Source organism: Solanum pennellii, chromosome 5, assembly GCF_001406875.1.
Source record: "Solanum pennellii chromosome 5, SPENNV200".
NCBI classification, from domain to species: domain Eukaryota; kingdom Viridiplantae; phylum Streptophyta; class Magnoliopsida; order Solanales; family Solanaceae; genus Solanum; species Solanum pennellii.
The window spans coordinates 16,844,543-16,869,359 of record NC_028641.1 but is presented as its reverse complement, the minus strand read 5'-3'; the positions used below and the strand labels follow the sequence as shown (position 1 = coordinate 16,869,359).

At 35.1% G+C, this 24,817-nt stretch overlaps 1 protein-coding gene across 1 annotated transcript; it reads right to left on the bottom strand.

The window, feature by feature from the left end:
- Positions 1-23,841: 23,841 nt before the first annotated feature.
- Positions 23,842-24,772, bottom strand: LOC114077228. The gene is made up of 2 exons (XM_027916954.1): positions 24,429-24,772; positions 23,842-24,005 (listed from the first exon to the last, which is right to left on the bottom strand). Exons 1-2 carry the CDS (start codon positions 24,649-24,651, stop codon positions 23,842-23,844), a joined length of 387 nt encoding a protein of 128 aa, XP_027772755.1. The 5' UTR covers positions 24,652-24,772.
- Between the last annotated feature and the right edge of the window lie 45 nt (positions 24,773-24,817).

Below are 24,817 nucleotides of genomic sequence, written 5' to 3'. Positions count from 1 at the left end.
TCTCTACATTCTCTCTCTATTCATCCTCCACTGAAGAAGCTTGAAGGTTCAAGAAGAAGACAAAATTCTTCAAGTTTCTAGTCAATTTTGTGGTTATTCATTCTTAAGGTATGGTTTCTTTCACTCTTGTGATTCTTTTCCCTAAGAGGTCCCTTCAAAAAGATGACTTCTAAATCTCCCAAACTAGTTTTTCCTCTCACATGGGTCTTCTTTGAAAAATGAAATTTTGAATCAATTGTGATGAATTATGATGAATTAACATTTTTTAAGTATATATTGATGGTTAATTAATGATTCCCTATGATATTTCCCTAGACCCATGTCCTTCCCCCAATTTCATGAAAACGTTGAATTGATATGATGAATTATGAAGATCATGAACATATAGATTGACTACATTATTTTTAATTATGTAATTGTTTCTTGAATTCACCTTTTTTATGTAATTGGTTATGTATTCTTGGTAATGGAAGCATGAAGGTTCTTGGAAGGAGAAAAGAAGGTATGTTGATTGGTTCTTCTTGGACTCAATTGTGAATTACGTGTTACTTAGATAGTAGTACTTCTGTGTCTAATGTGTTGTTGTGATTTGATGCTAGGTATATCCCATACCGAACCCGAAGACAGAATTAGACATGAAGTATGTATGCATGTTATAATACGATTATTATATGATTGAAAGTAGTTTATCATGATATAATAAAGTGATAAGTGAAAGGTTTACTCACTTGTGATGTGGTTTCTAAAGTGAAAGGATTGTTCTCACATATGATGACATATGAGAAAATATGATAACATGTTTACATAGAGGTCAAGGAGAGATTAATGTGAACTTGTATAATAAAATAAAATGATTACTAAAGGGAATAATTGCTTAGCACCGAAAGGGCATGTAAATGAGATGGACGTCTCACGTTCAGTAAGTACAACCTCCCACATGGGTTTTCCTCACGTTAGTAAGTCTGAATCCCCAAATATGTGTTGTCTCGTGAGATGGAAACCTCCACGTCTAGTAATTCAATGTTTCTAGCTACAATCTCCTTGACCCTTAACTATGTGCCCACATAGGACTTTAGCTTAGTGGATCCACCTAGATAGCTATGTATGAATGTTTGCACCTTAGGCAAGTGTTAACCCTCTCTTTTCGGTGTTGGACTAGAACACCGCATTTCAGGTAGCTCACATGGCTCATGTTGGTTATTGCAGTTCTTTCCCTAATGTAAAGGTAAATGAACAAGTTAAGTATGTGAACTCTTATTAGGTTTGTTTTAAAGGCTACAAAATAGTGTGAGGGAGGGTATGGGACTTCTCTTACACATCGCACATGTGGGATCCTAAGGGATGGTTCAGGTAGTGTTCTTCTATGATTATAATTATGGTTATATTAATAAGCTATGAGTAAGTATTAATGTATGAAGAATGTTAAGAAAATGTGGTGTATGTATGAAGTGGGTTGCTTAATGTGATACTTAGATTTGGATAGGGTTAAGGGGCTTTATTATTTGCATTGCACATGTGTTGATTGAGTTGCTTATATGTTGGGTTGACTTATGATGTTCCATATATGTGTATATTGAGTTATTGAATGTTATGCATGGTTTTGACTAAATTGTGCCTTTTCTCATGCAGTAATGATTTTTATGCATAGAAACCATACTTAGTACATGTGGTTCATACTAACCCATATTTCATCCCTTTTTCCCAAACATTGTAGGTTCGGGCCATTGAGGTATCTTGAGGCTAAACCAATAAGGCTTGGACTAGACGCTCCAAGTTTTGGTAGGTCCTCTAGTTCAAGGATGCTACTACACATTCTACCTTAGTCGTACTTTTATTGTCTAAAGACATTCTTTTCTCTCCTATTGTTAAAGTTATTGATGTAAGCCCAAAGTGGAAACTATGAATTTGTATAAGGGTTATGCCCGGATGCTTCGTTTAGATGGTTTTAATGTGAGAAAAAGATTTATACTAAATTCTTATTTATTATTATAATGTCTAAGCAAGAATCCTAAGTATTCTTTCTATGTAAAAGGTCTATGTAAACCGCACTACGTATATATACAAAGTTTTAAATTTATCCGCATTTTTACCTATGATATGTTATGATGAATGCTAAGAGGCTTGTCTAAGTCCTCTTCGGGGACAAGGACGCCGGTTATGCCTATGGGGGGTAATTTGGGTCATAATAAACTTGGTATCAGAGAATGAGGTTGAGTAATCTTAGGTTTGATGTCTCACCAAACCACGTCTATGTAGGGTCTTATTTATAATGGTGAAGCAGGCCAAACTTATGAATGAGAGACTATGTGATGCTTAGGAACTTTCACTCTCTTGTTAGTCCTTAGTTGTGACTACGAGTTCTAGCTCTATTTAGTCCTTTCTTCTGATCCTTTTTGTTGTGCTTATAGGCAACGAGACAAGGAGGAACAATGCTTAAAGGGCCGAAGAGGAGAATTTGAATGAGGCAGTTCCCCCTCAAGATTCTCAAAACCCTCAAGTTCCTAATGAATAAGAGGCTATGTATAATGTTGAGATTCGGTCGACCATTCATAGCTTGACTCAAGTTTTGGCTACCCAAGTTGCTAGGGATTCTAGCGTGCAAGTGAACCCCAATGCTAACACTATTGCTACAAGGATTAGGATTTCACAATGATGAATCCCTCTACTTTCTTTGGTTATAAGGTGCAGGAGGACCCACAAAGGTTCATAGATGAAGTGTTCAAAGTTCTTGATGATATAGGGGTGACTTCTCAAGAAAAGGCTGAACTAGCCACCTACCAACTCAAAGATGTGGCTCAAGTGTGGTATGAGCGATGGCAATATTAGAGACCGGTTAGAGAAGGTCGGATTACTTGGTAGTCTTTAAAGACGGCTTTCCTTGATAGGTTCTTTCCCTTGGAATTAAGGGAGAGAAAAATGCAAGAATTCATCAACCTTTTTCAAGGGGGTATTAGCGTGAAGGAGTATAGTCTCAAGTTCACTGGTCTATCAAAACATGCTCCTACTATGGTTGCGGATTTAGGGCAAAGATGAACCAATTTTTCATGGGGATATCCGATTTTGTGGTTAATGAGTGTAGGTCGCTATGTTGATTCCTAGAATGGACACTCTCGTCTCATGGTTCATGCCGAACAAATGGAGTAGCAAAAGCTTAAGCAAGTTGGTAGAGAGTAGAAGAAGGTGAGAACTGAAGACGGGAATTCTTCTGAGACTAGATTTGAGATTCAAGACAAACCAAGGTTCAAAAAGAGGTTTTCCATTCAAGGCCCTTCTAATGCTCCAAGGGTCAACAAGAGTAAGGTGTCCACTCCCAAGCCCTAAGAGGGAAAAGGTGGAATATTTTATTTTGAGAAGCCTCTTTGTGCAAAATGTGATAAGAGATATGATGGTAAGTTCGTAGTTGGCACGGGTAATTGTTATGGTTGCGGAAAGAGTGGTCACATGAAGAGAGATTTCCCAATTATGAAATCTCAAGGAAGGGAAAATTCTTAAGCTCAAGCAAGTACCCCATATTCGGATGCTCCTAAAAAGAATCGCTTTTATGCTCTCTAATCCCGAAGTGATCAAGAGAGCTCACCAGACGTGGTTACCGGTCTATTATAAATATTTTCCTATGATGAATATGCTTTGTTGGATCCGGGAGCTACATTGTCATTTTTAACCCATCTTGTAGCCATGAAGGTTGATATACTACTCGACATATTAGATGAACCTTTGTCGGTTTCTACCCGGTGGGTGATTACTTGGTGGCTAAAAGAGTCTATAAAGGTTGTCCTATTTCCTTGATAAATAGAGTTACATTAGTTGACTTGATACAACTTTACATTCTAGATTTTGATGTCATATAGGGAATGGATTGGTTGCATGCTTGCTTTGCCTCTATTGATTGTAGTTTAAGGGTAGTCAAATTTCAATTTCCAAATGAACTCACTTTTGAGTGGAGAGGAGGAAACTCAAATCCTAAGAGTAAGATCATTTCATGTCAAAAAGCTAGCAAATTAATTGCAAAGGAATGTATCTGTAACATAGTTAGAGTTAGGGATCTTGAATTCGAGGTCCCACCCTTAGAGTCGGTACCCGTAGTGAAGGAATTTCCAGAGGTTTTTCCCGATGACCTACCTGTAATTCCTCCCGAGCGACAAATTGACTTCCTCTATTACCGGATACACACCTATTTCAATCCCTCCTTATCAGATGGCCCCAGCCAAGTTGAAGGAGCTAAAGTCCCCACTCAAAGATTTGTTAGATAAGGGTTTTATTCAACTGAGCATATCTCCATGGTGTGCCCCGATTTTGTTTGTAAAGAAGAAGGATGGGTCATTGAGAATTTGTATCGACTATCGTCAATTGAACAAAGTCACCATAAATAATAAGTAACGCTCCCTAGGATTGATGACCTATTTGATCAACTCCAAGGAGCTAGTTACTTTTCAAAGATTGACTTGAGAATGGGTTATCACCAACCTAGAGTAAGGGAGGTTGATATTTCGAAGATGGCATTTCGAACAAGATATGGTCAGTTTAAATTCCTAGTTATGTCATTTGGTCTAAGTAATGCCGCCGCCGGCTTTCATGGACCTTATGAATCGAGTTCTTAGAAAGTATCTTGACTTGTTTGAGATTGTCTTCATTGATGATACTTTGATATACTCGAGGAGTGAGGATGATCATATGGTCATTTGAGGATAGTTTTGCAAGTTCCCAAGAATAACCAACTTTTTGCTTAGTTCAATAAATGTGAATTTTAGTTGAGATCGGTTGTGTTTCTTGGCCACATTGTCTCAAGTGAAGGGGTAGAGGTTGATCCGATGAAGACAGAAGTGGTCAAAAGTTGACCTAGACCTTTGTCCTACAGACATCCAAAGTTTTCTATAGTTGGCCGGTTACTATAGGAGGTTTGTTGAGGGATTTTCGTCTATCACATCTCCATTAACGGCCTTAACCCAAAAGAATTCCAAGTTCGAATGGCCGGAATCTTGTGAAAAGAGCTTCCAATTATTGAGGGATAGGCTCACTCTGCTCCGTGTTGACCTTACCGGAGAATACCGAAAGGTTTGTGGTTTTATTTTGATGCTTTCCAACTGGGTCTAGGATGTGTTCTTATGCAACATGGTAAGGTTATAACGTATGTTTCTAGGAAAATCAAGCCTCATGAGAATAACTACCCAACTCATGACCTTAAGCTTGCGGCCATGGTGTTGGCCTTGAAAATTTGGAGGCATTATCTCTATGTGGTACATGTTGATGTATTCACCGATCACAAGAGTTTACAATTGTGTTCAATCAAAAATATTTGAACATACATCAAAGAAGATGGTTAGAACTTTTAAAGGAATATGACATGAGTGTCCTTTACCATCCCAAAAAATCCAATATGGTAGCGGATGCCTTGAGTAGAATGTCCATGGATAGTGTGACTCGCGTGGTTGATGATAAGAAAGAGTTAGTAAAAGAGCTTCATAGGTTGGCTCATTTGGGTGTCCCACTAGAAGACTCTCCAAAGGGGGGTTTCATGGTTCGCCATAAATCTGAGTCATCTTTAGTGGTTGGGCTGAAATCCAAGCAACACCTTGATCCTCTATTGAGGGATTTGAAGGAAACGGTCCTTAGTAAATCTAATGAGTCTTTCTCTCAAGGAGAAGATGGGGTGTGTAGGCACCAAGGAATATTGTGTATACCCGATGTGGATGGTTTTAGGGAATTGATCATGAAAGAGGCTCATGGATCCTAATGTTCTATTCACCTGGGTGCCACAAAGATGTACGGCGACTTGTGGGAAACTTATTGGTGGAATGGCATGAAAAATATATAGCGGATTTTGTTTCTAGATGTCCAAATTTCCAACAAGTCAAAGCGGAGCATCAAAGGCCGGGTGGCTTAAAACAAAATATAGATATACCCACATAGAAGTGGGAGTATATTAACATGGAATTCATAGTGGGATTTCCTCATACACGAAGACAAAACGACTCGATATGGGTCATTGTGGATAGATTGACCAAGTCGGCACATTTTCTTCCCATTAGAGTCACTTATTCGGCGGAAGATTATGCCAAACTGTACCTCAAAGAAATAGTGAAGCTACATGGAGCCCCTTTATCCATCATTTAGGATAGACGCACTCAATTTACCTCCCATTTTTGGAAGACTTTCCAAAGTGGGATTGGTAAGAAAGTGAAGCTTAGTACCACCTTTCATCCCAAGATGGATGGTCAAGTCGAACGCACTATCCAAACCATAGAATATATGTTGAGTTCATGCATCATTGACTTCAAAGATAATTGGTATGACCACCTACCTTTGATAGAATTCTCCTACAACAATAGTTATCATTGATCATCTCTTTGGCACCTTTCAAGTCACTCTATGGGAGGAGGTGTAGATCCCCAGTTGGGTGGTGTGAGGTAGGTGAGTATGCTCTACTTTGTTCTGACTTAGTTTATGAACCCCTCGAGAAGGTTCAGAATATAAGGAACAGACTAAAAACGGCTCAAAGTCGCAAAAAATCTTATGCTGACAATAGAAAGAGGGACCTTGAATTTGAAGTAGGAGATTGGGTCTATTTGAAAATTTCGCCCATGAAAGGGGTGATGGGGTTTGTAAAGAAGGGGAAACTTAATCCCCAGTATGTGGGGCTGTATAAAATTTTAACGTGAGTCGGGAGTGTCGCCTATGAGTTTAAACTGCCTAATGAGTTGGCCACGATTCACTCGGTATTCCATGTTTCCATGCTCAAAAAGTGTATAGGCAACCCGGCTTCCATCCTTCCATTGAAGGTTTAGGGGTAAAGGAGGATATTTATCATGAAGAGGTCCCGGTTGAGATCTTGGATCGCCAAGTTAAGAAATTGCGAACAAGGAGGTTGCCTCCATAAAAGTTCTTCGGAGGAACCACCTTGTTGAGGGTGCAACATGGGAGGCCGAGGCCGACATGAAGACCCGCTATCCTCATCTTTTTTTCCCCTACTCCTATACAAAGTTAAGGTTAGTAGCGTTCTCATAAATGATTCCTATGAGTTATGTTGAACTTATCATGTTTATCTAATATGTTCATATTCTTGTAGAAATTCATGCCTAAATTTAGCTTTTGTAAAATATGACTCTCTTGATTAACTTGCACTTAAATATGAAGTGTGCTATGTTGATTTCATGAGAATTTTTTCGGGCATATGTTGGTGTTCAATTTATAAGAATTAGCATGTCAACTCCTTGCAATTATTCATGTTGGGATCATGTTGAAATGGAGAAGGTAGTTGCTCCTTATGTGATGTAAATAATGAGCTCTTATGTGTCATGAATTGTGGATTAAGTTCCTTTGTGTTAATGCTATGATTATATATTGAAAAGAGTGGAGAATTTCTCCAATTATTTGTGACTCATTTGATATATATTGTTGTTGTTTGTACTTCTAGTCTTGAGTCTCTTCTTCGTATAAAGGTCTAAAGATGTCATTCGGGGACGAATGTTCCTATGGGGGAGGATATTGACACACCCCCGAAATATATGACCTAGACTAGAGCTTTGATATATGACTAATGATGATTCTACACCTAAATAAGTGTAATAAACTTGTCTAAGAAATGTTAGAACCAAAATGCTAAGAAACCACAATGACGTCCGAAAACTAGCGAAATTGAACTAGTGAACATTCTTAGGTCTTGGAAAGGTTTGATAGTGTTGTATGAAGTTAAAACTTGTAAAATGGCTTTATATATGTAAAATAATGTATATAGGGTTAAAACTTCCAGGTCCGACACCCCAAGGATCGCCCAAGGGGTCCAAGAAGGGACCCACTTTGGACCAAGCAATATGTCGAGGGGCAGCAGCTTTTGTGCATGGAGGGAGACAGTCCGCGTAACGGACTTGGCACACCCAAGGCCAAAAATTTGATCTGCGACGCAAGAACATGGTGGAATCTACGTTTTTAAAAATTATTTTGAAAAATCATGCGGGAACAGCTCCGCGATGCGAACTTGTTTCCCGATGAAAATCTGAAATATGAATTCAAGTTTGACTTCATTAAAAGGTCAACTTAAGTGAGTGGTATTTTGGGTATTTTAGGGGAGGATTATATATTGATTTTAAATCAGTTTTTAACCACAATTTCCCATAAAAAACAAATCTCCAAATCAAAACCCAAAAGCTCTCACCTCTCTCTACTTTCTCTCTCTATTCATCCTCCATTGAAGAAGCTTTGAAGGTTGAAGAAGAATACCAAATCCTCCAAGTTTCTACTCAATTTCATGGTGATTCATCCTTGAGGTATGGTTTCTATCACTCTTGGTATTCTTTTCCCCAATAGATCCCTTCAAAAAGATGATTTCTAAATCTCCCAAAACTTGGGTTTCTCCTCTCACATGGGTCTTCTTTGGAAAACGAAATGATGAATCAATTGGGATGAATTATGATAAATTAACATTGTTTAAGTATATATTGATGGTTATTGATGATTTCCTATAAGATTTCCCTAGACTCATGTCCTTCCCCCAATTTCATGAAAACCTTGAATTTATTTTTTTTGGTAACCAATGTAAACTATAACCATAACCAACCAAAAAAAAATTACAAATAAAGAGAATCGTCTCCTGATAATAGGTTTAGGTCTCCAACAAAGACAAGAAACTAATTACAAAGTAAGTTTTGAATGAAACAACTACATCTCTGTGCTTTTTTTGAATTACTAAGGAAATGTATTCTCTCTGTTATCTCCTTCTTTATCTGGATGATTGCATCTTTTGTATTTACCGTCTTTCCTTTATACTTCTTCCAATTTCATGCACGCCAAGTGTGATATAGGACTGCTCTATTAAAATGGCCGCAATAATTTCCTTCTGAAATTACTTCCAATGCTTCACTTTTATTCTATCAAGAATCTGTTTGATCCCATTGTTTGCCATATTTATACCTGTCCACTAAGCCATTTCATGTCATACCTTCTTAGTCCAGTTACACTCTTCAAACAAATGCCTTGTGGTCTCCATTACTCTTTTTTCACACAGACAAGATTCAGTGTCATCAACCTAAATTTGCAGTCTCAACTTTCTCTCTTGAGTAAGCAATCTACCTTGTACAGCTAACCACACAATGAACCTATGTTTTGGTATAGCCACATAAGTCCACACTAAATCAGCAGTATTCAGTTGTTGTCTATGCCCTTTGATCTCTAAATAACTTCGCGTGATGGAATACGTACCATTTTATGTTAGCATGTATCTTCCTTGATAGTACTAGCCTTTCATTTGCTCCTTGATAGCATTGAGTTTTCTCCAATACAAACTACAATCTAAGGGCACCCTATGATTCCATATATACATTTCATCCTTTAAATATATTCCATATACCCATTTAACCCACAATATGAATTATGAAGATTATGAACATGTAGATTGACAACATTGTTTTTAATTATGTAATTGCTTCTTAAATTTACCTTGTTTATGTAATTGATTATGTATTCTTGGTAATAGAAGTATGAAGGTTCGTGGAAGGGGAAAACAAGGTATGTTGATTAGTTCTTTTTGGAATCAATTGTGAATTATATTTTACTTAGATAGTAATACTTCTATGTCTAATGGGTGGTTGTGACGTGATGCTAGGTGTTCCTCATTCCTAACCCTAAGACATTGAATTATACATGAATTATGTTTCCATGTTATGATCTGATTATTATATGATTGAAAGTAGTTTATCATGATTATAATAAAGTGCTAAGTGAAAGGTTTACTCACTTGTGATGTGGTGTCTAAAGTGAAAGGATTGTTTTCACTTATGATGACCTATGAGAAAATATGATAAGATGTTTACATAGGGGTCTAGAAGAGACTAATGTTAACTTGTATGATAAAACAAGATGATTACTAAAGGGAACAATTGATTAGCACCGACAAGGCATGTAAATGATATGGACGTCTCACATTTAGTAAAATCGGCCTCCCACATGGGTTTTCCTAACGTTAGTAAGTCCAGATCCCCAAATATGTGTTGTCTCATGAGATGGAAACCTCCACGTCTAGTAAGTCAAGGTTTCTAGCAACAATATCCTTGACACTTAACTATGTGCCTACATAGGACTCTAGCTTAGTGGATCAACCCAGATAGCTATGTACGAACGGTTGCACCTTAAGCAAGTGTTAACCCTCTCTTTTCGGTGTGGGAGTAGAACACCAATTTCATGAAGCTCACATGATCTCATCACGGTTATTGCACTTCTTTCCCTTATGTAAAAGTAAATGAACAAGTTAATTATGTGAACTCTTATTAGAGTTGTATTAAAGGCTACTACATAGTTCTAGGAGGGTATGGGACTTCTCTTACACATTGCACATGTGGGATCCTAAGGGATGGTTCTAGTAGTGTTCTTCTATGATTATGATTATGGTTATATTGATAAGCTTTGAGTAACTATTGATGTATGAAGCACGTTATGAAATGTGTTGTAAGTGTGAAGTGGGTTTCTTAATGTGGTACTTAGCTTTGGATAGGGTTATGGGGCTTTATTCTTGGCATTGCACAAGTATTGCTTGAGTTGCTTATATATTGGGTTGACTTATGATGTTCCATATATGTGTATAATGAGTTATTGAATGTTATTCATGGTTTTGACTAACTTGTGCCTTTTCTCATGCAGTAATGATTTTTATGCATAGAAACCATATTTAGTACATGTGGTTTGTACTAACCTATATTTCTTCCCTTTTTCCCAAACATTGTAGGTTCGGGACATTGAGGTATCTTGAGGCTAAAACAAGAAGGCCTGGACTGGACTCTCCAAGTTTTGGTGTGTCCTCTAGTTCGAGGATGCTACTACATACTATGCCTTAGTCATACTTGTATTGTCTAAAGACATTCTTTTCTCTCCTATTATTGAAGTTTTTGGTGTAAGCCCTAAGTGGCAGCTATGAATTTGTATAATGGTTATGCCCGGATGTTTTACTTTGTTTAGATGGTTTTAATGTGAGAAAAAGTTTAGACTAAATTCTTATGTATTATTATGATGTCTAAACGAGAATCCTAAGTAAGCTTCCTATCTGAGAGGTCTATGTAAACCTCACTACGTATACATATAAAGTTTTAAATTTACCCGCATTTTTACCTAAGATATGTTATGACGAATGCTAAGAGGCTTGTCTAACTCCTTTTCGAGGACAATGATGTCGGTTACGCCTAGGGGTACTTTGGGTCGTAACACCTGGATTACCTTCCTTCAACATCTTCAGCTTTTTCGTTCTTTTTGTCCGGTAATGTCCTTGGCTTACTTCTTATCCTTCCTTTCTGCAAATCAAAATTTTAGCATTAGCTAAAAGCATAATTAGGCATTTGAGGATAGTTAAACTATGAAATCAAAGCCCTAAATGTGTACGAATCTCGGAATCTTCAAAAACACATGTACAATTCAAAGGATACAATATTGTTAATACTTGGGTAGTCCCATATAATCCCTACTTACTTCGTAAATTCAATTTTCATATTAGTGTTGAAGTATGTACAGCCATTAAAATGGTAAAATACAACTATAAATATATTTGTAAAGGGCATGAAGAAGTTGCATTGCTATACATAGTAATGACTCAAATATTGAAATAAATTAAATAAAAGAATATCAAGTTAATAAATGGCTCTCTCTTTCAGAAGTTGCATGGTGTTTATTTGCTTTTCCCATAGTGTTATGACTCCAACTCTGCACCAACTTCAACTATTTTTTTAACAGACACCAATATTTATCCCTTAAAAGCAATCAAATTGTGGATCAAATTTTAAATAATTCAATGATAAGAAGAAGAATATGAACTGAATTTTAGGTCATGAATAGAATCAACAAAAATTCTATAGAAATCAATTTATTATATAAAGACTTACCAAAGTATTTTGTTTGGTCAAAAAAAATGTGGTCATGTCGACGACGACATAGTAATGTTGTTGATAGAATTTTTACATGTCATCTAACTAAAGGGGAAAGATACTATCTTAGATTACTTATAACAAATGTAAAAGGACCTATATCATATGTAGATATCCGTGAAGTTAATGGAATATGTTATGATTGTAACACCCCTAAAATACTAGACCAAGATTTCATGTCGCTACACTATTTCTCAATTATTATAATGTGTTTTATTTTCATTTTTGGAACTTGAAATGTTGTACCAATAGAAAGTGTGCTTAACATAAATTGTTATCCTAATTTAAGGTATTGTATGTGGTATTTGCGTAATTTTCTAATTAGAATTACATATAAATTAGAAGTTACCGTATCAAGTATATACATATAGTTATATATGTATGCTTTTTAGGAAGCCTACATTTATTTGGGCAGCACCTATGAAGGACATGTGTACATGTGATGAGGATCACTTTTGTAGCTATATATTTTACAAATCCTTTGATTGAATTCCTTTTTCCCTCAAGTATAAGAACATTAAAACATTAGCTAAAGAGTTGTATCAAGAGAAAAACTAGGTCCTTTTGGCTTGAATCCGACACACACATACTTCCTCTTGGTAAGTGACAAAATCTACTTATGAGCTGGATAGTGTTTTGTATTTTAGTCATATCTCATTTAATAGAACTTAGTTTATAGTGAGTCTGTCCAGATTCTGGAATTAGAAATCTTGTATGTTCAACTGTTAGTGTTTTGAGTATATCTTTTGCATAGAATATATTTTGTGGTAATTCTTGTTTTTATACAAGCTTAAGAGATATACCTACATCTTTCATGAAGGTTATAAAGTCCATCTTTGACTTTATCCTTTTCAAATTTAAGTTGCGACAGGAGGTATTAGGCTCGCCAGAATCATTATTTTGGGAACATAGTCGTATTTGTAAAGGCTTAGCTTATTTGTGATGATAATTTTGTTTTACATATACATTATTGAGCTACTAGGAATTAAATAATTTATTTAATTATATTTTTAAGGTTGTATGTACTCTTGAACAAGTTGAGGACCTTCATACGTTGGTTGGTCTATGGTTTGAACTCTTGAAGTGTTGTTGGACTATTTCTTGTCTAAAGAACTGAGATTTGTGTATAAACTTGTACTTGTACTATTTTTACCTGTTGGTATATCTGAAAGCTTATCTTAGAATGTTGGTTATCTCTTATCACTTTGCATTGGTGTGTTGTTGACATTTAAGACGTTAAAGACGCTTGTGTAACTTGCCCACTTGTACGGATTGTTTGATATCTTGGTACTCTTGTTGGGAACTTGTCCTTCTTGTGGCTGTGACTTTGTCACTATTGGAAAGACTCTTCATTATGATCATTTGCCATCTTTGACTCTTGATTTTTAGTTTGTCTCAAGTATGGGAATTGTCCATTTAAATACGAACTAGAAAGTCATTTTTAATATGGTTCTTAGCTCTCTTGATTATTGGGCTTTGACCCTTCTTGATACAGGGCGTCAACCTTTCTTGATACTTTCTCGTGCTTGGTGTGACGACATGATGTATATATTGGGCGAGTCTTGTTATTGAACCTCTTGGGAAATGGTGCTATGAGCTTTATTAACATTTGGAGCTTTAAATATTCAACTTGAAACTCTTTGTATATTGTTTACTTGATTTACTGATTCTGTTTCAATTGTGCTTCCCTTAACTTAAGAATGATAACTTGGTGAATTTTATGGCTTTGAATCCATTGTTGTTACACCACAAAGTTATATGATTAGCGATAGTTGTTTCTAGCGTAGGGACTGTTCGAGAGGACGCTTGAAGTTGTCCATTGAAGATGGAGATTTTCAAATCCTTAATGAAGATCACACTTGCATATAGGCATATATATTTTGTATAAACCTTGGTAATTGTACATGATTTATGTGTTATATATTTACATGAGATTTTGAGGGCTGATTTGGTCATGTCTGTTGGGTATGTAGCAAGAATTGATGGGAAACAGAGGGAAGGAGAGCAATTTGAAAAGTTGAGCACTTGAAGAGTTAGGAACTTGAAAAGTCCTCTTATGCTTTAATGAATAGGCAATTATTCCTTATCGATAATGGAAAGGAAAATAGTAGAATTTAAATACATAAACACTCCTATTAATTGTTAAAAGGGTTGGAAAGAGGGACCCCCCCTCGCGCCGTCGTCGTCGTCGCTCGCTTCGGCTTCGGCTTCGACTTCAGCTTTGGCAAATGATCGATCGAGAGATTATTTTTTGGATAAAATTTGTTTTAATTATTTATTTAATTAATTAAATGGCCAAAAAATTATTTTCAATTAATTAGTTGATAACAGAATTTACCCGAAATATTTTCAACTTTTTAGTTAACCCGACCCGACTCAGGTCCACGCACGTGACCCGTTTTATTTTCTATTTTATTTAAATTTCCCGCCATGACTGTTCTGAAAGGTTGCAACTTTCAGGAACAGTCAATACCATTTGAAAGGTTGCAAACATTCATTAGTGATCGTGTCAATTCTGAAGGGGTTGCAACCTTTCAGAACATATTCTTCTTGCCTATAAATACCACTCAGTCTTCAGTATTTTTTTCAAAGAATTTTCTGATCATCCTTCTTCTTCTAAACACATTTTTCTTGGTGTACTTTCCTGCTGTGGATTGATTCGCTGACAGTAGAGTTTTGGTATCTACACTCTGCTGATTAAGATCATTTTACCCTGGGAGGTTATATTCCAAATCAAATATCGGATACTAGAGGGGAATAATTTCCTTAAGGGGACACTATGAGTTCGGTGGACTTGATCTTCTTCCAAACTAAAAGATTGTTTCAGATTCTTGTACGTTCGTTTTAAGTATTTTGTGAAATAAATTTATGTTCATCTTGCTTACTGATTCTATAAATTTCAGTTACTTCGTGTTTCTGAACAATTTATTACAATCGGTAATTTCTGGGTTTTGATAACAAAGTTTGGTTAACAATGTCACCATAGGTTGTAATATAAGTATGGAATATACATTTTTATCTTTTGGGGGGGTGTAAACCCAAATCTTGTAATATAGTAATTTACTATATGTTTTCAAGTTCGTGTGATGCATGAACATTCTGATTTCACTACACGAAAGTTTGTAATATTATTGTTATTTCGTCCTTAAGTGTGAGGATAATATATGCATGAAAAGCTTGTCGGTTATTTCTTAACAGCTTTTGGGAGACTTTTTGGTCATAAGTTAATTTTGGGTCATAGCATTTTCACCTCATATAAATGTTTAAATGGGCAAGATGCACATCCATAACTAAATTATTCGTTATGAACCTAATCCCTCAACTAGAATAATATCAGTAAGTCCTAAGTTAATCTCTTTTAAATGTCGCAAGTATTAAATTAGGTTTTCTGTCAAGTTATAGTATCTCAGCGAAAGGGTCGCTACAATGAAACATTGAGAGAAGCTTCAGAGAAAAAAATTCTTATTACATTCTGATAAAAGTTTACTAGAGTGTATGATTAAGTTGTGTTAAATGCCTTATAGCTTAAGACGTCTATTCGTCATAATATTAGTTTATTGCAGTGTTGTTAATCCAAAATAACTATGGGAAATATTTGAAGATTTAATATCTGAATATTTCAAAAAAAAATCTAATTTAGGAACATAATCTATTCAACATTCAGTTATAAATCACATCAATGAATTTTTACATATAATGAGATACAATATAAAGGAATATAATTTTGTTTCTAAAAATATTATACCTTCTACAATAACTAAAGAAGAGATGTTCACTTTGAAAGAAATATAATAGTAAATGAACAAACAAAGTCAAATCCTCATCAAAAAGGGTATTTAATACAATACTTGATAGGGTAGATTCAGATAAATCGAGTGCTTTTTTCATCTATGGTCTAGGAGGAACTGGGAAAACATTTTCATATAGAGGCTTATTAGAAAATGTAAGATCAAAAGAATTTATAGCTTTAGCAACTTCAAGTTCTGGTATTGCAGCTTCAATTCTCCTTGGAAGCCGAACTACAAATTCACATTTTAAAATTCCAATTGATATTGACAATAACTTTACTTGCAACATTAGTAAACAAAGTTCATTAGCATCTCTAATTCGAGATTCAAAATTAATTGTTTGGGATGAAGTTTCAATGGTCAAACATAAAATTATGCAAGCTTTAGATACTCTTTTAAAGGACCTCACAGGTAAACCAAATTTATTTGGTGGAAAAGCTACAGACTTTGGGGGGGACTTTAGACAAACATTGTATGTTGTTTGCAATGAAAAAAGAGAAGACCTTGTACTTGATATCTTATTATATTCTAATATATAGAATCAACTTCATGCGTATTCAAAAATATGCAAAATAAAGAAGATCCTAGTTTTTCTAAATATTTAATGCAAGTTGGAAATGGACAAGAAATAATTAACGAAAACAACATAATTGAAATTCCACGTAATTTATCATTCCTTATACAAATGAAATAGATTCCCCTAAATCAATTATTTAAAGAACCTTATTCTGATATAAGCACGTTTTTCAGACCTATCTTCTGTAACTTTCCGAGTTATTTTAACGATGAAAAAGAACTTTGTTAACGAAATTAATGATATTCTTATACATCAACTTCCTAATGATGCTAAAATTTATATATTGCACTTGATGAAAATCTAAAATCATGTGATTAATGTCAATTTTTTAGGATTTCTTACACACCTTAAATTAGGTTGGTTTACCCCATACAAATTGACTTTGAGAAAAGATTGTCCAGTTATATTATTGTGATACTCAAATTCTTCCGAGAGATTATGTAATGAAACACGATTAATACATGTGTGTTTTTATGCTAATAATGTGTTTTTATTAATAAATTTAAGCATGTTATAAGTGATACTATTGCTAACAGAGAGTATAAAAACACACATGTATTTATTTCAAGAATCTCATTATTAGCATCAGCAGAGGTATTTTTCCAAGAATCCCATTATTGAAAAATTACCTATTGCTTTTAAAAGAACACAATATCTAATTTGACTATGTTTTGCAATGATAATATACAAAGATGAACATCAAACATTAGATCCCGTAGGATTCTATTTACGCGAACCAATTTTCTCGCACGGTCAACTTTTTGTTGCTTTATCCATAGCTACAGCTTTTTAAAATGTCAAAATACTAATACATTCTCCTATAGTTCAAGATACAAATTATCATTATATGTATAATATAGGGTACAAAGAAATCATTCAAAAAGCATTCATCTAAAATCCTAAATTTTTCTATCCTTCATAAGCCACACCTACTAAGCCTTAAAGGACACCAAATGTAACCCATAAAAGCTATAACAAGACTCTACATAACACAATAAGGTGCAATAATAGGTTGTCAATAAAATGCTTTACATGTATGCAGCCCTCCACGGAGGAAAGTTTTGGGCCTCCTAGCACTTGTGTTGTTACAAGATTTGCAGAGTGACAATGACATCCATGACAGTTCTCTAATTAAATAATAATTTTCTTAGTGCAGCTCATACTTATATGTTTTCATACTTCTAGCCATTTATTGATCAGCCCTTTTATTTTAACTTCTTGGTAGAATGGTGAAAGTAAAAATTTAGGTGATGTAAGGCCTAAGAGTTGCAGAAGAGTCTTACGATAAATCTAAAATCTGGAAACCGACTAAAATTAAAGAAAAATCACAGTGCAAATCCTTGAAGATTCCTGACAGTGCAACAGCACGGGGGGTATGAGTTATTGCTTATATAAAACCATGACCAAAATTTTTGCCTGTAAACAATTTCTTTATGAGATGTGAGGTTGCATTCTATACTTGATTTGTAATGAGTAATGTCATTTTCAAGAAATTTTGACCAAAATAATTTATTACTTAAATCAATTTACGATAGTAATATATTTTTTTAAAACTTTACAAAACTAGTATAAACGTTGTTGATAATAACGTATTAGGCCATTTCCAAGAAACGGACCAAAACTAATGGGGGACGGCGTTAAAGTTAGAATACGTTACTACAAGTAACTTTTTAGAGTTTAAGTTGGAATATGTTACTGCAAGTAACATTTTAGAGTTTAAGTCGAAATATGTTACAACTGGTAACGTTTTAGAATTATTATACTAGATCCTTCTATCTTAAATCCAATTTATCCATTAGCCGTACTTCCCTTACCTTATACCCTAAACCCAATTTCATATTTCTTCCCCTTTCTTTCCCTCGCTAAGAGAGCATATGCATGCTACTGGTTCGATTCTCGTTGTAAGTGTTGCCGGAAAAGAAGAGCCATAAGTATTTCGAGAGGTAATTTCTTTGCTTAAGGTTTGTTTTTCTTAACAATTCTCTGCAAATTTCGAATCATATATCAAGAAAAAGATTATGCTCGAGTTCTATTGTTGCTTAGTGTAGTCTAAGATGGTTTGTCTTATATCAACACACTTCTAAATTAAAGAGAATGACCTTAAAACTTTTAAATGTGATTTCATAACATTATAACACTTTTGAAGTGTGTCGCCAAGAAAAATTTACATAATAATTCGGGCTAACATTTAAGTTTACTTTCATGTGTATTTCATAGGTATTTTTTATGGCTAATGATAGTGAATACAAGTTGGATCCCGGTCCATTGGAATCGGATGTATTAACGGGACAACTTACTCATAGATCACAAGATATATAGGAAGGAAATGTTAATATGATTCTTAATACGAGGAGAGAAGATGGAAATTTTTGGAAGCTCATAGAGAAATATTCCATCCATCCACGAGTTCTTGAAGTAATTAGATTATATGGATTATATGGTGTTTACAAATCTAATCGGCCTGCTATTGACCGTAGTTTGATCACTGCACTAGTTGAGCAGTGGCGTCCCGAAGCTCATACTTTTCACTTTAGAACAGGCGAAGCAACAATTACCTTGCAGGACGTAGAGGTGTTGTATGGATTACCTATGAATGGTGATCCAGTACTTGGTAATGAAATGATAAGGACCGTAGGGGATTGGCAAAACATTTGTCAAATATTATTAGGTTTTGTTTATTCTTGTGAAGACTTCAAAACAAATTCCATCAAGGTCTGCATTTAATTCACACATGTTAAGCCAGCCACATTTGTCGAACATGGTAACACAAGATATGGTCAATCAGAAGGCAAGATGTTACATGTTCTGGATGATTGCAGGTATGATGATGGCGGATACATCTGGTGGTTATTTGAAGCTTATGTATCTGCCTATGCTCGAAGACGTCGATAAAATTGGATCTTATAGTTGGGGGAGTGCGACCTTGGCATACTTGTATCATTTTCTTTGTAAAGCTTCACAGAGTACCCAAAATGAGATAGCCGGATTTTTGCCACTACTTCAGGTATACCTAATGATTGTACATATAATTTATTTATATTTCTTTCAATTTGTCTCCGTAGTGTTATTGGAGGATGAAATTTTTTAGAGATGTAAGACTAAAACTCTTTCTCCCAGATTTGGGCGTGGGAGAGAGTCACTGTTCTCCATCCTCAAATAGTATCCCACAGAGATGCGAGAACTATTTATCATGTTGGTTTGCCTAGGGGTCCACATGCTACTAGATGGTTTGCACATCTTAGTTGGACGAATACTACCAAGCATGTGTTGAAAGTTTATAGGGATGCACTTGACTCTATGATAGAAGATCAGGTACAATGCTTTTACTATTTTATAAATATTGTAAATGTGAAGACTCACTTTGCTCTTTTCTTATTTCATGTAGTTTATTTGGGAACCGTATTCCGATGACTTAATTGAGAGTCCTTCCTCTCTATTGTCATGTTGGACGAGACATATGGCGAGTTAGAATTCCAATATTTTGTTGGGATGTGGTTGAGGTTCATTTGCCAGATCGTGTTATGAGGCAATTTGGACTACAACAAGCTATACCAACTTCATTTCCATTTGATTCCAACCACTTTCGCCATGATCGTCGGGGAAGACCAAATACAAATTGGGAGTTGGAACATGCACATTGGTTATCATTTTGGAACCAACGTCTCCGATATAGTTGTGATGCACCGGTTAATAATGAACCACTTCGCTATGATGATCCATATCTTATTTGGTTCAGGCGCATTACTCGTCTTGTTATTGGTAATCCTAATTCACGTCCTCAAAATCAATAAGGTTATGTGCCTAATTCGACAGCATATGAAACTGTGGTATGCCATTTATTGATTAGTGTTGTTTAGTATTGTTGCTACCAAATGATTTATTTGTCTTTATTGATTTTAGTGTGTCATTTATTTTGTTTAGTGTAGTTGCTGGCAAGTTTTTCATTGTTCTTGGTACACTGCTAAGTGTTTAGGAAAATGCTAAAGGTAATATATATAGGAAAATTAAAAGAGTGAGAGTAGTGAAGTGGGGCTACTGATGAGGAGATGTAGATGTTATTTTCATTTTTATGAATGATTGGAATCAGCCAGTTGCATTTTTTAGTTGGCAGTGAATTCATTGCTTAACGTATAGTCTGATCTAAATCATCATATTAATGGTGCGTCATTAAATAACTTTCACTTTAATTTGTTTAGGTGCGTCATATTCATTCGATGGTTGATGAAGCTAAAACACTTGGTGATAATCCATCATACGAGGCCTTATACATGTTTAGAAAAATGGTGCGAGATCAAGGTTCTGAATGTTTGAAATATGTCCATGAGGCTGACAGGGTTCATGTGTCAGCCGATTATAGAAGAGATGTGGTACAACCTATCCAGTTACATTACCCAGTTTGTAGGCGAGGAAAAGGTGGTGTTGCTGGTAGGAGAGAACGTGCTGTTGAAAGAGGACAAACACATGTTGAAATGGATCAGGCCACACAAAATGTCCAAGAAGCCTCAGAAGATGATCAAGCAACATCCAATTATAATATTGGTTCTATTTCAGGAGGTTGCACTCATGAATTCACTCAGGCATCAAATATGACATATCAACTGTCAGAAACAGATATCATGCCATACGTGATGCCATAGACTCTACAAATATCAAGTCATCCAAGTCTTTCATCACTTGAGAATGTCATTGGTAATTTTAAGAATGTCCCAAATTTTACCTCATCGCCTATGCCTCTGATCATTGAGACCCCTGATGCCACTAATAATTTAGAGGACCCGAATCATGATGTGGACGATAATGATCCAAAGGATGCAAATGAAGGCGGTGATACGACTATTCAAAATAGTGAACCATCAAGGCGGGAGAAGCGTAAAATTAAACTTAAGCCTTGTGGGACTGGTACTTTAACATCTAACATTTTTTGTATGATTTTACTCTCTTTTATGATAATAGAACATTTATATTTTCTTTATAGGCGGTCACTATGCTATCCAACATGTCAAAAAAAAAGAGCAAAGAATAAGTAATGAAAATTGATGTTGCTGAAATCTTTTGGTGCTGCTGAAAATTGCAGCCAGTACTGCTAAAAATTGGTGCCAGTATTGCTGAAAATTGGTGTTGCTGAAATTTTCTAGTGCTGCTGAAAATTGCAGCCAGTACTGCTAAAAATTGGTGCTGCTGAAACTTTTTGTTGCTGTTGAAAATTGCAGCAAGTACTGCTGAAATTTTTTGTTGATACTGAAAATTGTAGCTAGTACTGCTGAAATTGGTGCGGCTGAATTTTTTTGTGCTGCTGAAACCTTTTGTTGTTGCTTAAAAATTTTGGTGCTACTGAACCTAACATTATAATCACTGCACTTTTTGGTATGGTATAATTTTACTTTGTGAATAGATTACTTTAATTTCAAAAGTATAAAGGCTTCAGAATGGTGATGTAAGTTTACATTGCCTATTTGAAAAGGTGTTGCCATTTTATTTAACTTATGAAGGCAGGTTAGTTGAACAAATATAGGCGAAGTAATTATTGAGTGAAACACACAAAAATATAAACTTGGTCATGAAAATACAAATTGAAATGAAGCAAAACACATAATTAGAGCTGTTTGAAAGTTTAAAAAAATACATAATTAGAGTTGTTTGAAAGTAAAGAAATACATAATTAGACTACCCACTTAAATTTGATTTCGAGTTGGACATTGATGCCTGTCATGCCCGGTATGTTTACACAATCCACAACCCCGCCCATATGCTGCAGGATCACGATCCATTTCATTATGAATTCTAGTGGTCCTTGATCGATTGGGACGTCGATAGAATTCATTACTTTTCATTATAAATCTTGGCGATGGCCAATATGTGTCCAATCGGTGAGAATGACCCAGAATATGTTGTAACATAATTCTCTATTGTGAAATGCTCGCTGACAAAATTTCTAGCTAATGCTCCCATTCTTTCAGTAACCTTCATGACATGTGAACACGGGAAGTGCAAATTAGCCCATTTTTCACAATCACATTTTTTTCACTTAATGAAATACATTGAGGATTACCACCAATACCATCAATTTGTATTTATCTAACCCCATATACCCCTGTGGATATATTCCAATCATAAACAAAGTGTCTTTTTGAATTTTCATAGTTTTTGTCCCACTTCTTTTTGAAACTGCTTGTCCATAATTCCTTTTGCTCAACAAGTTGGTGAGTTTTTTGACATCTACGAGTATATTGTTCAACGGATTGCTCCAATGGAAGTCTAACCATACCAGTGACAGGCAAGCCTCGAGCTTTCTTTAGAAGTCCGTTGAAAGACTCTAAAAGATTTGTTGTCAATACTCCCCATCTTTTTTCATTATCATGACTAACAGTCCATTTGTCCAATGGAATTCGCATGAGGTATTCATATTCTTCTCTATTTTCTTCTTGAATTTCCCACATCAAAGCTTCAAACTTCCTTACTTGATGAGTTGTAGCATCCCTCCACACAAGAATACTGAGGTCCCTATTTGAAAATTGAGATTGAAAATTACTTTTAAGATGTCTCAGAAAAAATCGATGAAAGGCCCGAGGTTCCTGCAATCGCCACAACTCCGATAAACTAGTCAAGATTCCTTTTGCCCTATCAGAGATAATACAAATATCTTCTCTATCTTTATCACATGTGCACTCAATTTCCTAAAAAACCATTTCCATGCCTCTTTCAACTCTTTGTCAACAATACCAAACGCAAGAGGAAGAATGTTATCATTTCCGTCAACTCCAACAACAATTAACAATTTTATCTCATATTTCCCATACATATGAGTTCCATCTACTGAAATAACAGGACGACAAGTTTGGAACCCATCAATGCATGGCTTGAAAGTCCAAAATACAAACTTAAAAGTTTTTACCTCTGGCGAATTCATTGACTCTTCGTGTTTCCATTCCACAAGTGTTCCAGGATTAAAGTATTGAAAAGCTGCAAAAAACTTAGGAAGCTCACTAAATGATTTCTGAAAATCACCATATACCAATGTAAATGTGCGTTGACGCCCAAGCCACGCTTTTCTATATGTTACTTGATGACCAAATTTTGATGAACCTTAGACATGACATCCACTACCAACAATTTTGGATTTTTACTTATTTGATTTAAAAATAGAGATGCAATTAAATTGGTATCTAAGTTAGTGTGACCTGTTGTAAGCCCTTCAGTCTCACATCTATGATTATTAAAATACTTTCCTATCTTCCAAAGGCTACCTCCAACCTTACGACCTCGAAGAAACCATGGACAACCCAAAGAATCATAAAATCTGCATCTCACAGTCCATACGCTCTTAGTTGATATTACAATCTTAAATTCTTTATTTTTGCGCAAACTCCAAATTGTCACAGCCCGTTTTAACTTAGCTTTACTACTAAAATACATATTTTTTTTCTAAATCTTTTTTTGCATCCTCGATCCAAACAGAACAACATTTCATTTCGGATTCACGAGTAGAGATAAAAATATCTTCCTCAGTCTCCAATGTTGTAAAGTAAGGTATACGATTATTTTTCATTTCATCAAATTGATTTTGAAAATTTNTGAAAATTCACCGCACTTTCATTTTGAGGTAAATCTCCAATATCTTCATCGGATTCACTTTCAATGACTTTACTCTCTCCATCATCTTCTGAAGGTTCATCCTCCTCCGAATTTTCATCACTTCTTTGAGCATGTGCATCATTACACAAATCAAAGGTAGCTTCATCTTCTCTGTAGAAAAAAAAATAATTTCATGAAATACAAAAAAATGAAAATAATTAATTATTCATGTTATTAAATAAAATTAGTTGAAAATATTATTCTACCTGATTTCATATTGATTGTGGCTACTCTCAATATGTCTTTGACTACCCGAGCCTTCATCAAATGATTGATGAATACCATGTGTTGCAGTGTATGTAAAATGAGTCTGACTGAATGTGGCAAATCCATAATTTTGAGCCGATAAATTCATATGATAACCATGTTGATCATTCATTCGAAACAGATTATCTTGATTTATTGGTCTAATCTTTATATACATCTCCAGAAGATTTATATCAATCTTGTTCAAAAATTTCTGAGGAATGGCAAAAAATTGTACCAAAGATTGGTCATTCTCAATTTTGAACTCAATAAATCTTATAACGTTACCTTGAAATGAGCATGGATATTTTCCAGAAATATCCAATTGAATATTTTCTCCATCAGTCCCCATTTTCTCATGCAACAATTTAATTAATTCAACGTAGTTGGTCGAAATAGACATGCTAACAATCATTCTGGCACATTCGTTATATCGAAATCCGTTTATTTCAGTGATTATTTCACCGCCCCAATACAAAGCAATCATCACGTTATCTTCAAAATTAGCCATCAAAAAATCCTACACACAAAAATAAGATGCATTATAGTTATTAAAAATATGTTATAAGTACATTACAATATATTGACAAGCCATACCTATTGAAATTTTGTGAGTATTGATTCAACAATAGGGCATATACGCAGAAGCTTTGTAGAACATTATTTGAATGTGCTAA

What these genes read in the sequence shown, in the direction of transcription:
- LOC114077228 (XM_027916954.1), bottom strand. Translation starts at nt 24,651, where the DNA reads ATGGCTAATTTTGAAGATAACGTGATGATTGCTTTGTATTGGGGCGGT. An exon ending in ATATCCATGCTCATTTCAAG is followed by an intron (nt 24,006 to 24,428) that starts GTAACGTTATAA and finishes TTTTTTCTACAG; the next exon opens with AGAAGATGAAGCTACCTTTG.